Source organism: Polistes dominula, unplaced genomic scaffold (assembly GCF_049000335.1).
Source record: "Polistes dominula isolate Pdom_NZ unplaced genomic scaffold, Pdom_raw_medaka contig_16, whole genome shotgun sequence".
Taxonomy (NCBI): domain Eukaryota; kingdom Metazoa; phylum Arthropoda; class Insecta; order Hymenoptera; family Vespidae; genus Polistes; species Polistes dominula.
In genome coordinates, this window is record NW_028301040.1 from 6056920 (window position 1) to 6075474 (window position 18555).

Below are 18555 nucleotides of genomic sequence, written 5' to 3' on the forward strand. Positions count from 1 at the left end.
AGTTTCTCCTCATGTGTCTCCATACTCATGTGATCAACATTGCAATGTGCACGTAGAGGTTAGATTTTATATCTGTAAGAAAAGTTCATTAATCTGAACAAAATGTATTTAATGTACTATTTTAATGAAAAAGGAGAGCGTGTATACACCTTAAAGGTAGAAACAAATATTTTATAATAATTTTTTATATTAATTGATTTGTAATGTAATAATAATTAAATCATTCTTTCTACATCTACAGAAAATTGATCCTAATGGAAAACCAACCATGTCTGCACATCCTGGTAATGTTTAAAACAATATTTTTTTTATAGATTTATATAATAATTATTATTTACATAATATTTAAAAATTCCAGCAAGATTTTCTCCTGAGGACAAATACTCAAAGGAGCGAATAACCTTAAAAAGAAGATTTGGTCTACTTTTGACTCAAGCTCCACTGCCAATTTACTAACATTTCAAATTAAACAAGATAAAGATGTATTATTGTAAAAATAAGAAGAAATCCCATCCATCAATGTATTAGGTATATGAAATTTGTTTTTAATTTATATCATAAAGAATTAAAGTATCGTACTGTTTGGTGACTGTGTTTGCAATGTAATATACATCATTTTTTCATACAAATATTTTTTATTTACATTAGATATATAGCTTCTGGTACTATAAATACAAAAAATAATCTTTCTTTATTATTTTTATTTTCAGTTCATTCAATAAATATGTCTAAATGTACTACCTGTAATACCCATGGCATGGAACGTGCTAAACATAGGTATTATCAAAACAATAAATATAATTAAATCATTAGAATACATAGGAAACATTCATTTTTAGTATTTAACCATATTTGTTATAATTATAATATAAGTCTATGCAATAACTCGAAAAATAATACAAAATGTGCTTTATAGATTTTATTTGGTATTTTGGCTATATACATAATTATATGCACACATATATATCAGAAAAGTATATACTAATAATTAAAAAAATCGTAGAAATTATAATTATAATAAGAATATAAAAAAGTTGCATAACAATAATTTTCATACCTTATTTTGTTTATATCGTGAACTTAAGGATTATTCAATAATCAAAAAACAAAATAATTTTACATACTATCTTGTGTATATATATAATTTATAAAAGAAACACTGCTTTTGTATTTTGTTAATTTACATTTAATGCATCTATATACCACATATACATGTATTATTTCTTTCTTTGTTCTTTTTTTCAAAAGTGACGTTAATTTAACAATTCTTTATGATATAATATTAAAATAATATAATTGCAGTATTTCTTTTGGATATGATAACAGTACTCTTTTCAATATTTTGAAACATTACTAATTTGTTTGCGTATGTTTATTTTTTTTTTTTACTTTAATACACAAAAAAAAGAAAAAATTATTAAACATTCTTAAATAATAAACGATTATTATAGATTATATGTATATACTAAAGTAATAAAAAAAGATGATTTAATTATTATGATTTATAATACCAAATAAAAATATCTTCCCACATTTTACAAAGGTATATAATATATATATATGAATATATATATATATATATATATATATATATATATATATATATATATTTTATATTAATATAAATACTAAATAATTTTTATAGCTCTGACAACGTATAAAATATATAATTATCACGTATACAGAATATTGTAACATTTATCTTATTTACATTTTGAATAAAAAAAAAGGTATTCAATGAAAACTAATCTATATAGATATATATGCAGAATAACATGGCAACATAAATATATGTATTTTAATAGAGAACATAATTTTTTATGATATTAATATACCGAAACTTGTTAATGTAAATTCGTTCTATTTTTTTCTTGTTCACATATTTATAGTAACTACTATGAGTGCAGTGAAAGATACCAACATACTGAATTCTGATTAAATATCTAAATTCTTAAATATAGTCTTATTCTGTCATTAGAAAAACTGCTCGTTTAATTGAAATTAATACAAAATTTATATCTTAGTTTATATTCATAATTTTATCTATTTCTATTATAATATTTATATTTCTATATATAGTTTGAGTTTCATTTGCAGAAATGTACATATAATTCATGCTTTCTTAATACAGTTATTACAACATTGTTAATTCTCAATAAACAATCTGATTTTAAATTGCTATGTAAAATTAATATCAGTCGAAAAAATGCAGGATATTCTAGAAATGAATGTAAATTTAATATATTAAGGCCATATCTGATTGAGTAAACAGTTTTTTATGTCAAAATTAGAACGTTCTATTTATTATATATATATATATATATATATATATATATATATATATATGTTGATGTAATTATACTATTTATTTTTATCACTGGCCAATAACTAGATGATTTAGGAAAATTAGTGTATTTTAATGTTATCAGTAAAACATCACTTTTTATAAAATTGTCTAATAGGCACTAAAGCTCTATTACTTTTTTTTTTTTTCATTTTTCTTTATCTTTCACATAATATATAATTCTCGGTACAAAGTAAGATATAATTACTTGTTTATAGATATACAGTTAATATAATATAATTCATTATATTTCAATATTCCATCATATCATTCTAAGAGAATTCAATCGCTAATATATAAAAAAGATCTTTACAAATATCACAAAGTTTTAAAAGTTTGCAAAATAAAAACAAACAGAAAAGAAAAGAAAAAAAAAGAAAATATAATTAAACAATCTGATACAAAATCTATAAGTAAATTAATTTAATTAAAGTGAAGGATTCCTATATTGGCACGAAAGTAATAATATACAGATACTTTGTTTTCTATCTTCTTCAATGTTCATTTTTCCTCCTATCATTTTTTGGTCACACACACACATATATATGTATATCTATACACGCTGTTTTTATCGATCATTGAAAATATTCGATGTCACGTGTACGTATAGATTTAATGAGTTGTTTTTTATTTTTTTCTTTCTTTCTTTCTTTCTTTCTTGTTGATAGATCAATATTTAGAGCAAATTGCGAAGATGCACTTATTGGATTAAGAATAATTAGCTATCATGATTTTAATGCACAGGTAATATACATTATTTAATAAAAAACTATAAAATAGTTTTATATTTTAGAGCACAGGTACCATATATATATCCAAATGATAGATATTTCATTCAAAATTATATTCTAATTATTTTCCTATATTAACATCAAAGTGAACAATCGATACTAAATTCATTTCTTCTATAATAATGGTAGAATAAAAATTTTTAAGTATGAAAATACTACACAATTTAAAATACGTATAAATTAAACTTCTATTTTTTATTATTAATAATTATTAACATCAGATCAAATTATCAACTGTCTTTTAGATTTTTATTTTACAACAACGTTTCACTATTTTTCAATAAAAACAAATTTCATATCGATTGTTCTCTTCTCGATGCATTATATAAATTCTTTACATTCTTATGCTATGTCATAATTATGGCATCATATTATAATACATAGCGCTCAACAAAATATTTTCAAAAACAAGACAGAAATAAATTTAGTTTGGATAAAATAATATATAATAGTCATTTTAAATTGATTATAAAGAACAAGAAAATTAGTATTATTCGTAAGTCTAACAATCTGATATTAAATTCCATTTCATTATAAAAATTTATAATGTTATCTATCGTTTAATTCATATATTGTTTTTAAATAAAACATTACAGGTGAAGCAAAACGAAATATTGAATAAAGATCGTTCATTAATCTATATATTTATATATATATATATAGATAGAGAAAGTGTGTGTGTGTGTGTGGCTATTATTAATTTAGCTTTAATCAAGTTTCAGTCAAGTGAAAGTATTGATTTTTTATATCAAGAACAAATTTGCATATTAATTGTAAGATAATAAAGACTAGTACATAGTCTTTCAAATGAACTTTCAAATTACTGTGCTGATCACCCTAGTGAGAATTTATTCTTTAAAAACCAAGTTTTGTAGTATGGCTTTAAAATTAGAAACTTAATTAGATTCTGAAGGTACTGCAGGTAAAACATGTACTTGTTGAGCTTTACTAGCATTGTATACTTGTCCTGGACTGAATGGCTCCAGTCTTGGACCAGAAGTTATATCACCTTTACGGGTGACATCTTAAAAGAAAATATAAAATTCAATTAGTATTGTAGATATGATAAAAACAATATTATGTGAGTCTTTTGTTCACACATAAGGACAATATTAGGATATTTTTCTATTTAGAATATTAATACATTTTGTTAGTGTACTTGCCTGATTTGCTTTCTACCGCAGGGATATATCGAGACAATCTAACAACAGGTAAAGGTAAATAACCACTGGTTAGAGGCATAACATCTAACGTAACACTTTGTTTTTCTACTACTTCTAATGAAATGATTCCTGCTGTTCGACCACAAACAGCCCACATTGTTTGATCTGCTAATACCTCATACATCAGTTGAGGTGGAGGATTAGGATTAGGAGTATACAACATACGCGTTACTGTTAGATAAAGATGACACATACTACCAGCACGACAAAATTCTCCTCCACCTCCACCTGCTTCAACTTTCGAAGAAACTGTGAATAATGTCTGAAAAATATTATATTTGTATTTTTTTTGAAAAATTTAATAAGCAAAGTTATAATGTATTATTATTATTTTAATACTTACCACGTAATCCGTGACATCAAAATTACATCTATATACACTAGAAGCTTTTTCTAGCTTTTTCAAATTATTTATATGTAAAGGATCATCATTTAAATTAGTCGTTTCTTCAGTATCATTAATTGGTACGTATTTTACACGAAAATCAGTCTTAATGGGTACCATAGCTTTTTCATCTTTGCCAACTTCAACTTCCCACATGAATGATACATTCATTCCGCTACCTACCATTAATCGTTGACCAGCAGTTGGATTCAAACTTTTAAAATTTAAATCCATTGACGTATTCGATGCCAAATGTGGATCAGATAATTGCAAAAGTCGACTTGTCAACCCTGTTACAATGATTTGAACAAATTTTCTCTGCTTAGCAGTGTGCAATTTCATATTTGTCATTAATGGTGGACCAAAATGTAAAAGGATACTTTCTTCCGTACCCCATGGACATTGCACGCTAAGCTGAAAAAATAATACCACTTGCATATTTCATATTAGGAAAGTTTAAATCCATTGATTCTAATAATTGATAGGAGAAAATAAAAATTACTTTATGCTCCATAGAAGAAGGATCTTTTTTAGGTGGTAACTCAGCTAAAACTTTTAATCCCAATTTTATTGTTTGAAATGGTTCACATGATGGCAGTGGCGTTTCTAATTCTTTAACCATTACTGCTTCTACTTCATTTAATTGTATCATTAATCCTCTAGATGCACGTAATTTTAATTTCATTTCTTTCGTTATCCTCATACTTCCAGTTGATATAACTAATTCTATATCTTGAATAATACCAGCTAATAAATCTCTTCCACATTTTAGAGAAATTAATGGTTGAGTTTTTGCCACCTCGTAGCATAATTTTGGATTTAAAATTGGGGATAGAAATTCTAATTTTTCTTCTATAATAAGTGACAATTGACCAACTTCGTATAATCCAGGACAATCAACTCGCCTGGTCAATGTAAATATATTTACACCTGGTTTCATAATAAATTCAGAGCACGATAACGATTTGCTAAAATCACCTTTCGTATTAATAGGAGCTTTTCTATGTTTAGCACTATCTGAACGTCGTACCACAGGTTTTAGATTATTGTGCATAACACTAGCGGAACCTATACTTTTGTCTTCTTTACAATTCAAGTAAGAATATACTTGTAATAAAGCTAAGCTTGGATCTAATGGCTTCATGTCTTCTATAGTACAACTTGACAACCTAATTATAACATTAAAAAAATATATAAATTATAAAATATGTAATCATTAATAAATATTGTAAATACTTACAATTGTATTGGTGGCTGCTCCACTACTACTGCTTTGGAGCCTTTTTTTTATTAGGAGCCAAAGGTCTTTGAACTTCTTCAACAGAGATATATGCACCTGTACATTTGATTTCTCTAGGAAACAAACTTTGTACACTAATTACAATATTAACTACACAATCTTGCACCACTTTGTCCATTACGTTAACTTCCATACTGAGTATTATAAAAGAGTGTCCAAGTTCAGTGAGTAATGGCTGTGGAGAAGTTAACATCTTCATATATCCTAACATTTCTTCAAAATATGAATTACGTACAGTAATATGTAATATATTGGTACAAGATATCGCAGCACAAACTTCTATATATTTATCTACATCGTCCATTCTTTTATAACATTGTGCTAATTCTAATTGTGTTTGTGCTGCTAAATGATGCCATCCTTCATCCGTATAAGTTTTCAAAGCATCAGATAAAAATGCTACAGCTTTCTGATTTTCTCCTAATTCACCATAGAATCTAGCTAATTCTTTGCCTATCGATCTAGCTGATCTTATTCGACCAACGTGTTTATAAGTACCCATAGCTAATTCAGCATGTTCCAAGTATTGTTTTTTAAAAACTTCTTTAGATGACAATGCTTCCTTCAGTTTATCGATTGGAGTTACTTTTCTTTCTTCTTGTGGTTCAGAATCTCCCATACCTGCTATAAGATATACAACTGTGTGGAGTTGTTCGCTAGTTGGTTCGCTACCTGGCATGAGACCACATAGTTTTCCTAATGCTCCTAACTGAACAAAAAATATAATTATACGATATAAGGATTACAAAAATGAAATAAAATATTTAAAGTTAGTTAAATTTACCTTATCACGAGCTAAGGCCCATAGACTTGCAGTATGTAAAGAACAAAGATCCGACTGTTGATTGTTATCTAAACCAAAAGCTGATTCTTGACATGCTTGCAATACTTCTAACGCGCACAAAAAAGCCCAACACTCGACGGATCCTTCTGGTCGTTGAACTTCTAAAATTTGTAATTCACTCAGTGTATTGTGAATAAAGGATAAACATCGCTGTGCAACCTGCAAGAAAAATTAGTTAAATATTTAATCAGATTTAAAAGAAAAAACTAATGTTAATAAAAAATTTGATTGCAACAAACCTCCCATGGTTTTTTAAGGAACAAAAGCATAGCACATTGTCTGCTAAATAAATAACTTCTAAAGTCCAGCAACGATGATTTACATTCAGCTAATAGAAATCTTAAATGATGATTAACACCATTGCTTAAATTTACACCAGCCCAATTATTAAGAGGCGTTTGGAATAAATTCAACCAAGCTGGTGTATCTGTAAGAAATCAAAATAATAATTTGAATGATTAGCGAGTAGGCAATAAAAAAGTTAGTAAAATAGAAAAAACAATAAATGAAGCTTTTAAATATATGAAGATAAATTAAATTACATTCTATAACTTAGAGGGACATTTCAACTGTACCTCCTACGTTAGAATTTAATACAAATTGTGTAAAGAGAGCATCCAATTCATCGTATTGTACCAATGCTTCGTCATATAAGCCCAACATTTGTAATACAAATGCAAGTTCTTCCTGAAATAATAACGATCATGTGTTTATTTTCAATAGAAAATAATTAGAGCATTAAATGTTACCTGTAAAAGGAAGTAATGGCAAAAATTCCAGCCAGGAAGATTCCGGCTTTCCCTTTGTTCTCTAATAACATCTTCAAATCGAGAAAGAGTTTTATCGTATGCGGTTAACATCAAATGACGAATACGTCCAATTAATCCTCTCCAAGTTTCCGTTGAACGAGATTTATATTTAATAGGATTTATTACAGCAAAACACCTACATAAAATAGTACAAAATAAGCATCATTATCATGTTACATATATACTTTATTTAAGATTCATTTATAATATGATTTAAATTACCTATCACCAGTTTTAGAAGCAAAGTCACTTCTAATCTTATCTAAAACAGTAGTTCTAGGTAATAATTTGGTACTTTTTTTGGGATCATATGTTTCTACTATTACAATCATCCAGTCTTGAATATGATAAGAAGATAATATCTTCAACCAAATATCTATGTCATCTCTTACACTCGTTTTATAAGCGTCAATATCCTAAAAATTATGTTTTTCATGTATTTATTAGATAAACAAGTGTTACAAAGTAAAAAGTAATAATAAATACTTTAATTTCACTTACAGTACATTCGCTCCAATAAATGTGTAATACTGGCTGATTCACGAGATGCCAGTCTTTTTCATTAGGCAAGATATCTTTGGAAAATGATACAAAAGATGCTCCAAGTTTAACTTGTTTAATCGGCCTACCAAATGATCTACGCCACTCAACTGTGCTCTCAGGAATAGCTTGAAGCAAACCATTCTCCAAAGTAGAAAATAATTCTTCATCTCCGGCATCTAAGAAAAATATAAATATTTAATAATAATTCATGCACAAGTATTGCACAAAATAAAAATTATAATTAGAAACATTGAATAGTAAAGATAATTTAATTTTGACATCCCTTGTCAAAGGCAATCATTGAAAAATTCATGATCTCCAAATTAATAAGCATATGTTTTTTTTTTATTTCAGACGAGTAAAAAGAATTAAAATAATTCTTAATAAAAATAATTATTGGAGTATGATAAATAATGAAATTCGTTGAGAAAAGTATTAAAGTATGAAGAAATCGAGTGCATATAAGGAAGGGGGCGTTGATAACTATAATCATTGATGATCGTCATTGTAAAGAGGTTAAGTGTAAACATTTATAGAAATGAACTTACAGGTGATGATAGGTTTGCTATCCATGTAAGAAATGACCCTACGTTTACCATCCAGAGACGATTCTCCATTGCAATTCATTTCTACGAACACTTGATTGTTTCACAAGCTTGCTTTCAATCATTACAATGTTTCCGTCACTTTCTTCGCTTTCCACAAAGAGCCACCAGCTTTGTCAACTTGGATGACGATTTTTAAGTATCTTAAAAGTCGCAGTAAGCTAAACCATGAATTCGCATTCTCTTGCGATGATCCTTTTAACTAACAAAAGATAACTTCGAATGATACGCCACTTCGCGCCACACTTTCAAACTTTTCGTAATGTCCGTCGATAATGTCGCAATCGTCGATAAAATCGAAATCATCGATATCGATAATATAATAAATCTGAAATATAATATATATAATCATTTTATTTTCATATCAATTATTTGAAAATAATAGTATTCTTTTCCGCTTTTGCATTACCATCGAAAAATATCTAAATATACAATAACAAAAATCCCTATATAACCCTATCATTTTAAGTTATTAAAGTTGCCTAGAGTGTGTCACGACACTATACTATACTTCTACGATACTAACCTGTACTTTGTGCATGCTGATAATTTTAGTTGTCGAGTTTCTATATTCTAGTTATTAAGTTTTTTTGTTGATAATTGTACATAAACAAAAAGAAGAATGCTGTTATTTATGTAAATCTAATTTAAATGTAAAAAGATAGGAATAATTTCCTACAGAAGAGAATATTTTGTGTAGTGACGAATAGGAAATATTAGTCACTGCGATATAAAGATATAATCATTGTCACTGAAACCTAGATTATATTACATTAAAAAGTATGTCAGGAAAAGGTAAACAAAGTTCTAAAAAAGCTGTTGGCAAAGTACGTGAATGTGTCAAAACTGCAGAGACATCAGTACCTAATGCCGATATGAGTCCTAGTGGAACAGAATCTATAATGTCAATACCTATTTTAAAAATAGCTGATAACAGTCGACTACTTCCAAGATATGCTAGTATCTTACAACGTACAACAGAAGATAGTGTAGGTATGGAAGATTTGGATGCATTGCAATTGGAACTGGAAACCCTACTTTCATCTGTAGTAGTAAGACATCGAATGCTGCAGGATGAAATAACAAGTTTATCTTCAGCAGAGGAACGTAGAGACAAGAGATCAAAGAGTGGAAAAGGTTTGTCACTTCTTGATAGAAAAGTTAGAGAAGAAAAATTTAAGCCTAAAGAAATAAGCACCAAAACGCAAACATCTGTATCTACTAAACTTTTGAAACAAAGAACATCAGGGAATTTAGGGAACCAAGCAATTCCAAATCTACATGACATAGGAAAAATAGAAGGATCTAAATCTGATGTACCCAAATTATTATTACCAAAGAACGATACACCTAATAAATTTTGGGCTTCTGTAGATCCTTATTGTACAGACATTATGCCAGATGATATTAAATTATTGGAAGAGTTAATTACAATGCATAGTGATCTAAGCGAATATAAAAAGATACCACCATTAGGTCGTCATTATAGCGTAATCTGGGCGCATAATGATTTGTTGCAAGAAGAAGATGCAGCCAATCCAAACAGAGAAAAGAAGAAGAATCGTCAGGATGTGTCTCTTTTAGTACCTAAAGGGGATAAGAAAATGAATGGCATTGCTGGACCTTTAACTCAGAGGCTAGTTTCTGCTTTACTAGAAGAAAATGTATATGTTGCAAATAATAATATGGATAACAAATTATTTCGAAATAATGATCCTCCGGTTCTTCGAGATTTAACGATACAAAATTCGATGAATTTGGAAATTAGAATGCACAAGGAATTAATAGAACAAGGTATACTAGACTCGGATGGACAGAAAAAAAATCAAGATGACGATGAGATACTTACAGAAATCAAAAGATGTCAACAAGAACTATCTGCTTTATCTAATCATAATGTTACTCAATTGAGAAGACTGTTAACTCTTGCACAGGAGGAAAGTAAAAGACAAGCGCTTAAAAGAAAAATTACTACAGCGGATAATGAAGTTATAGAAAATTATAAAAAGTTAATCCTTTCTAAACAAAGAAAAGTACCATTGACAAAAAAAGAACAAGACAAAGCTTGGATGTGTTTGCGAGAAAGAGAGAATTTATTGAGTCAACTTAATATGCTACCGCAAAACAATCTCGATACTTTAAGTTTTTCTAATTCAATTTAATTAACTATGAATTTAATGTAATATATTTAAAAAAAAAAAAAAAAAAAAAAAAGGGAAGAGATAAAGGATTTGTAAATTTATTGCTCATGACATATACAATACACTCTTCATTGAATTATAATACATTTTATACTACATAATCTATTATTTAATAAGCTACTATATAAAAAAAAGAAATTGTGTATTTGTATATAGTATGATATAATTGAAGAAAAATCTTACTTTGTAATTATTTACAAAAAAAAAAACTAGTATTATAGTATAATTTACTTGAAAAACTTCCTATTTATGAAATTAACTACTATATTCTAGTAAAGTTAAATAATCATTTACATTACATATATATATATATATATATATATATATATATATATATATATATATATGTAAATATGAAAGATTGTTATTTTCAGTATTAAATTACTATTTCATTTGAATTAATTTCAATTGAATCTTTATAATAGCGAGCATCTAAATGTAATAAAAATAGTGAAACGTAAAGAAATTTGTTAATGGATGATCTCATTAAACATTAATACTTCTTAATAGATCGATTTGTTAGAAAGAGTATACGTGTAGAATATTCTATGTATTACGTTTGGGATATAAGGTGCGTAATATTTCAATAGAGCACAGTAAGTGTAGCATCATATAAGGACAACTATGTCAGAAAATTTAGCTAACGCTCTCTTTCCATTAGAATTAATTTGCAAATTGTTTGGACTTGGAAATTTTGAACATCAAAATTTAGGACAACTAAACGTATTTTTTACTTATTCGTATACAATTATTACTTGGATCGTTATCTTCAGTATTTCTACTTATTTTTTATATCATCGGATTATTGGTAAAGAACTTGCAGGCTTTGTAGTAATCAATTCTCAATTATTTACAACAATTACGATGATGATCTGTTTGCTATATTATAAAAAAGTATGTTATTCCTTAAGTTGCATTATACAATTTAAATATTTTACTGTAATTAGTATAAATTAACAAAAAAAAATTACGATTAATTAATCGTATGTAATTAATAAATTTTTTTTTTGCGTAACAGACGTGGAAAAGGTGCTTCGAAAAAATTGTTATGATAAACGATACATTGGAAAAACTTAACATTCCAAATAATTACGAAAATTTACGTAAAAGAATAAAACGTAATATTATCATATGGATAGTCATTTCTATCCTTACAAATTTAATCCAATTAGCATGGTATAAAGAAAGCTTAAATGAAGTTATAGTATATATCAAGATATTTATAATAAATCATCCTTTGTGTGTTAATAATCTGGCAGATTTGAAATATGAAAGTTTCATTTGGTACGAAATTTGTGTATGAAATCCAATTTTAATTAATAATGATCATAAAAAAAATTGTTGAAAAGAAAAAAACAGCGTGATTTATTTATAAATATAATAATTTTTTATATTTAGGTATACCGGGACGATTTTTGAAGAAATCAATAAATATATTTTATATTTATCTACGAATAATAATTATGAATTAAAAGTAACGCGAACTAGCATGACGACTTTGAAAAGATCGAATTACCGATATCTCATTGATACTTTCCATCATAAACATAGTCTAATAACAATAATGTAAATATATACAATAATTATTATATTCATTTGTAAATATAAAATAATATATCCTAAGTTTATTTATTATCAAATTTTTCAAGGCACGTACACCTAGAGTTATCAAAAACATGTTACGAATTCCACAAAATGTTTCAAGTTCAACTAACCATTGGAATGATATCTCAATTTATACTTATACTTGGATATTTATTATTAGTAGATATACATTTATCATTTACATTGACGTATATATTCATTTTCATGCCAGCATTTTTTTTATTCGTTATATTAACGAGTAAAGTGATATTTCTAAATAATACCATCGAAAAATGTTGCAAAGAGGTATTCAAAATAATTGAAATAATTTTCATAATGTATAAATGACTATAAACTTTCGATAATTATTTTATATTAATTGATTCAGGCAAAACGTACGGAACACGTGCTTCATATTTTAAGAGATTTCACTTACAATTCAGAAAGACAAGAAGAGGTGAGATACCTTATCAAATCAAATTATATTACAACTGTGTAAATTAAATTTTTACATTTTATAGATTTTGCAATTTATTTTACAAATTGGACAAAAATTACTAAAACTTTCTGGAATGGGTCTGTTTAATTTTGGTCATCGATTTGCTTACAAGGTCAGTAATATAAAAAATATTTTAAACTGTAATCTTCATTTAGTTATATCGATGAATAATAAATAATATAGTCGTATAATTTTTCAGTACGTTATGACTTTGTTAGATTGCACTATTATTATAGAACAATTGAATAATTTTTCCAATTATTCATTGTAAATATTCTGGAATATCTATAAAAAAAGACTATTGATTTGTCAAATAAATTTCAATTTTAAAAAATACAAATTTATATATATACATATAACATGGTTTTATTAAAATATAATAAATAATAATAATAATAATTACTGAACACACTTATAATTAATAGAAAGTCGTAGGTTTTATATAAATACAACACACTCGATGTAATTGAATATAATAGCTACTTACTGTTAGTTCCTGTATCATTCACATTCCTAAACTCGTAAGGACAACTTCTTCTGACCAAATCATTTCGTAATATTTAAATATGTATAATAATAATAGTAATAGTCATAATATTCTAATTTCTATCGATGAATCGAAAGCGAAGAGGTTTGTCAGGTATATTCATCATATAAAAATAGCTTCCAATATCAGCATAATTATATTCTATCTTAAACTCACGGATTAACTAAAAAAATTTATTTCGTGTAATAAAAAAATAAAAAGAATAAATTTAATATAAATTTAAAAATGTACCTTAGCCGTAAGCAAGGACATTTGTATTTCTGCCATGTGTCTTCCTAAACAAGAACGTGCACCATGTCCAAAAGGTAAATAATTATATTCTTGAAAATCATTATCCGTTTCATTATTCAACCATCTTTCCGGCCGAAATTTGTCCGGATCTTCAAAATTTTCTTCTCGTTGTGACATTATTTGACTTGCCATTATTACAAAAGTCTATAAAATATTTTAGTCAAAAATGTCATTAAGATAAAAAAGAATATATTTGTTTACCCCTTTTGGCACTGTGTATCCATGAAGACATATCGTATTTGGTAATAATCTGGTAATGTATTGAAAAGCAGGTCGCAATCTTAAATAAAAATGTATACCTCGTCGTAAAATGATGTAAATAATCCGACAGTTTCATATACATATATATAATATATACCACATACCTCAGACTTTCTTTTAAACAAGCTTTCAAATACGGCATATCTTTCAAATGATTTTCGGTTATTGGAGATTCTGGATTAGGAATTAGTGAGACTAATTCTTCATATAATTTTTTCTGAACTCGGGGACTTTTCGCCAAGAAATATAAAAGAAACGCTTGGCAATTAGTCATCTACAATATTTCAAAATTCAACAATATTATTTATCAATATCATTAATCACGATTTTTGATTGTTCATTTTTACCGCTTGGACTCCTAAAATTGCGATGTCCATTAATAAAGTAGAAATATCGTCTGGATGAAGACGTTGAGATGATAATAATTTTTCTAAAATTGGTGATGTATCCTCAGGGGATCGTCCACGAAATGTATTTTGTGTTTGTCGAATATATTTATTCAATAAACTATAATAGATTCTAATTATAATTAATGATTGCAAATAATTTGATTTAAAAGAATTTAATTGTTGACTCACCCATCGATAACGTCGCACGCTGAAAAAAGTCTTTTAGAAAAAGGAGTATCAAAAAATCTCCATATTTGAAAACCAGTTTCACAACGACTTAAATATTTGTGAGCGGTCGTAATTGCGTCAATGAATATTGCTGGCTCAGAAGTAGGATTTTGCCCTGATGAATCAATAAAACCAAGCTTCTTGTCGAATACAAGAGTGAAGAAACATTCTGAACCCCAACGTGTTATATCTTCATTAAAATTATGAGGAACCTAATCAAACAAATATTCGTATTAGAAATTTCATATAAAATTTATTAGAAAATCATCATCATTACGTACTTCATCCTGTCTATTACGTATTTGTCGAATTCGATTTATAAAATCTTCAGTAACTGTTTCAAGTTTTTGAAAAAATTTAGAGTCTATCTTGTTGAACGGTTTATTTACTTTTTCTTTCAATTCCAACCACTCTGAACTTTGCCTATGATAAATAGCTATTAATTTTCCGCTTTTGTTAATATTATGTATATAAATATTTTATAATGTACAAATATTTGTATAATATAATACTAACATTGAAAAAGCACCAGCAAGACGATATTTCCGATAATGAAGACGATAATGTTCAAGAATATCGATACCACTGCGAACAGGTACATCACCTTCTTGTTTAAAAACTTCTTCTATATGTTCCGGCCTGTGTAAGAATCCTCAAATTTGAATGTTATGTTAAATAATAATTAATTTATGTAAATCTAATCGTTTACCTATGAATCATGACGATATCACCGGACAATGGACCATTGAGTCTTACGATACAACCATATGTATTAAAAAAATATGTAATCGGCGTAAAGTTACGATTCCAAGTTAATCGTCCTAAAAAATTATATTCACGATAATACCATAAAACAAAAAAATACAAAATAAACTTATACTAAATTAGGATTAATATTAGACAATGCGTATCGTGAAAATAAAATTGAGCCTTTCAACCTTCAGCCCTCAAACTATCAAATCATACCCTGGCTGAATCTGTTGATTAGCAGACTGGAAAACAGTTGCGTACCAAACAGCGGCACGTATTTCCAATATTTCTCCCATAGCTTCATTATCATGGGACCAGGTATTTGATCGAAGGATAACGGTGTCCTATCTTCGATGCTTGATGGTCTTAAAAATTTGCTGGGTATTTCAAAAGTTTCCGAGATCATTTCAGTATTTGTTGAATCCATCAAAGGTAGAGAGGTATCATCACGATTCAATGTTTCCCTAATAACCGATGCTGCGTGTGATTGAGCCATACGTGTAGCTAAAGTGTCATTAAATATTCTTTAGAGTATAATAAAGATGATAATAATAATAAAATAAAGTAATAGCAATTATAATTATTGCCTTGCGAAAAATAATGGTAATGAAAATACAAGAAACTTACGTATTACTTCATTGCTATTTATATCTATGCATCTTTGATTTTCCACATTTAATAATATCGGAAATTTAGTAATACCACGACACATTTTACCATACATGGAAGATTGATGCAATCGGAGATAAAACACCGAAGATGATAATATTCGGCACATCATCATTTAATCTAAATTAATTTCTTCTTTTTCGCGTTTGATATAAAACAAATTTTATATCTATTAATATTAAATTATTTAATAATTATATATATATGTACTTTTGATATCTCTTAATCTTTTAAAATAGAAAGTGTATTACTTACAATCTCATTCAAAGTTGTTAACGAAACGATAATAATTGATTGCCTTGGTAACCATTAAACAAAAATATGTATTTTAAATATAAATATGTATTTATTCACACAAACATATATATATATATATTTGTACAAAATGGAAATATATAAATATGCAAATAAGAACGATATATAATAAAAGTAGTTTTTTTGTAAACTACTTTTTTTATACTGAAAATCATATTTCAACATAGTTAAAACAACGTACAAAAAATTGTTTCAAATTTTACATATATTTACATTGTAAATTGCATATCGTATGTAAATACAATAATCTCTACCTTCAATTATGCAGCCTTCATTTACGCAGATACATTTTAATGCACTTGAACTTTCAGTGCTTCAATGTCACCACAATATGTAAAAACAAATTCGAGGATTCCGCAATGCAATTTATTTCGTAAATTTATCTACTTCAATAAAAGCTAAAAATATAAATGGTTTTTTCATGGTTTCATGTATATCGTTTCCATTTATATGTGTTTTATTTTTTTTTTTTTTGTAAACCCAATTACCTGCATAAATGGAGGGATTACTTAACCGATGATTTTAAGATCGAGGTCAAACTAATAGATAATCAATAAAAATAATATTAGCATTATCATTTTATATTGATTATATAAAAAGAGAATAATTTCAGAGTTTCTTTATTATAAGTTCCATTTAATTTTTATCCTTTCATCCATCTATCCATTAATTTTATTTGATTCGGGAGTCGTAATAAGTGAAAAAAAGTTTATGTAATTTATAATTCATTTTATTATTCTTTTTCATACACATTCTTATCTATTTAAATCTATCTAATGAAATAAAATATACATATTTTACTTATTTTAATAAAATATACATTTTACATTTACGAATAAGATAAAAGTATCGATAAGTAAATAATACAAAACCATTTAATATTGGTGTCCTCAAGTTGTTTTCTACCTTTTTGTTTCTATATATGTTTATATCTTATACATATGCATAGATACATACATCAAACGATTTTACGTCTCTCATTTGACGTAAAATAAAAGAATAACATTATTGAAATTTTGTGGAAGAAAACAAAAACTTAAAATGTATGAAAAGGGAATTGTTCATTTGATTGTATGAAATAAAGAAAAACAACAATAAAGAAAATAGAAATAAATAAACGTACATAATACAGTTCCAAAGAGCAATGCCAATTTGAATTTGAATATTCTAGAAATAAAATATGTGAGTCAAAACAGGTGATAAATTCGAAAGGGACTTAAATTTTGGCATTTATTATCCTTTAATTTTATTCAAATTATTCTTAATTTAAATTCGTTCCTTTCTCGTTTAAATTATTGCTAATATAAGAGACAAAGTGTCACTTACAATAAATTAACAAATTCATAATTTATGCCTCTGAACGATAGTAGCAAAAAATTACTAGTGAAATCAACACAACAGATGTGATTAAATATATGCAAATTTAAAATTTTGATAAATTCTGCATTTTGAATCATTAAATAAAAATATTAACATTCATTATATGATATAATATAAATTGTTTTTTTTTTCTGGAAATTTAAAATTAAATTTGGCGGGAGGAACCAAACGATTTAAGTTTTACTATTGGGTCAAAACATGAATAGAAATTGTTGAAACTACTACGTAGTAAGTAGTAGATAGAAAAAAATTTATTGTAAAAAAATTAGTTATTTAAACTTGGAAGGTCGTAAAGATAATTAAGAAATCGCACTTATCGAACACATGATTCGTGCTTGAAAATAAAATTTTACGAATGATAATATCAATATATATCTGTATGTATATAAATCTGTATGTTATAATATGCGTTGTAGAAGAAAAAAGAGGGAATGGAAAGGGGATTAAAGAGAAGGGAGATGAAGGCACATGGAGCAAGTTAATTAAATTCTCGAAATAATTCTTAACGACGTAGCAAAACAAATGAGCCATGTCACGTCACGCGTATGTCGAAAGATGACGCTCGCAATCGTCACGTGATCCTACTTATCAATACAT

General features: G+C 26.8%; 5 protein-coding genes across 5 annotated transcripts; 3 read left to right on the forward strand and 2 right to left on the reverse strand.

Annotated features, from left to right (window-relative positions):
• Nop10 (Nop10 ribonucleoprotein) lies at positions 1 to 817 on the forward strand. Its single transcript, XM_015320554.2, has 4 exons — positions 1 to 156; positions 242 to 284; positions 359 to 528; positions 711 to 817. Exons 1-3 carry the CDS (start codon positions 103 to 105, stop codon positions 454 to 456), a joined length of 195 nt encoding a protein of 64 aa, XP_015176040.1. The 5' UTR covers positions 1 to 102; the 3' UTR covers positions 457 to 528; positions 711 to 817.
• A 1195-nt stretch (positions 818 to 2012) lies between these two features.
• On the reverse strand, positions 2013 to 9035 carry SIDL (SIDL trafficking protein particle complex subunit 10). Its single transcript, XM_015320726.2, is given in 13 exon segments — positions 2013 to 4159; positions 4299 to 4620; positions 4702 to 5157; positions 5246 to 5912; positions 5984 to 6009; positions 6012 to 6752; positions 6828 to 7046; positions 7127 to 7314; positions 7463 to 7574; positions 7637 to 7832; positions 7919 to 8112; positions 8198 to 8415; positions 8788 to 9035. Coding segments are annotated over 13 exon segments (3546 nt in total). The 5' UTR covers positions 8867 to 9035; the 3' UTR covers positions 2013 to 4031.
• A 311-nt stretch (positions 9036 to 9346) lies between these two features.
• Positions 9347 to 11165, forward strand: Ada3 (transcriptional adaptor 3). The gene has a single exon (XM_015320744.2). It carries the CDS (start codon positions 9627 to 9629, stop codon positions 11004 to 11006), a length of 1380 nt encoding a protein of 459 aa, XP_015176230.1. The 5' UTR covers positions 9347 to 9626; the 3' UTR covers positions 11007 to 11165.
• A 218-nt stretch (positions 11166 to 11383) lies between these two features.
• Positions 11384 to 13466, forward strand: LOC107066265 (uncharacterized). The gene is made up of 7 exons (XM_015320739.2): positions 11384 to 11939; positions 12064 to 12329; positions 12444 to 12611; positions 12695 to 12935; positions 13018 to 13086; positions 13151 to 13240; positions 13328 to 13466. The coding sequence occupies exons 1-7, from the start codon at positions 11670 to 11672 to the stop codon at positions 13397 to 13399; spliced, it is 1176 nt and encodes a 391-aa protein (XP_015176225.2). The 5' UTR covers positions 11384 to 11669; the 3' UTR covers positions 13400 to 13466.
• A 248-nt stretch (positions 13467 to 13714) lies between these two features.
• On the reverse strand, positions 13715 to 18449 carry LOC107066266 (putative cytochrome P450 12a5, mitochondrial). The gene is made up of 11 exons (XM_089174874.1): positions 16222 to 18449; positions 15811 to 16098; positions 15554 to 15665; positions 15361 to 15483; positions 15126 to 15267; positions 14806 to 15056; positions 14575 to 14734; positions 14332 to 14501; positions 14168 to 14246; positions 13907 to 14110; positions 13715 to 13838 (listed from the first exon to the last, which is right to left on the reverse strand). The coding sequence occupies exons 1-11, from the start codon at positions 16376 to 16378 to the stop codon at positions 13728 to 13730; spliced, it is 1797 nt and encodes a 598-aa protein (XP_089031000.1). The 5' UTR covers positions 16379 to 18449; the 3' UTR covers positions 13715 to 13727.
• Between the last annotated feature and the right edge of the window lie 106 nt (positions 18450 to 18555).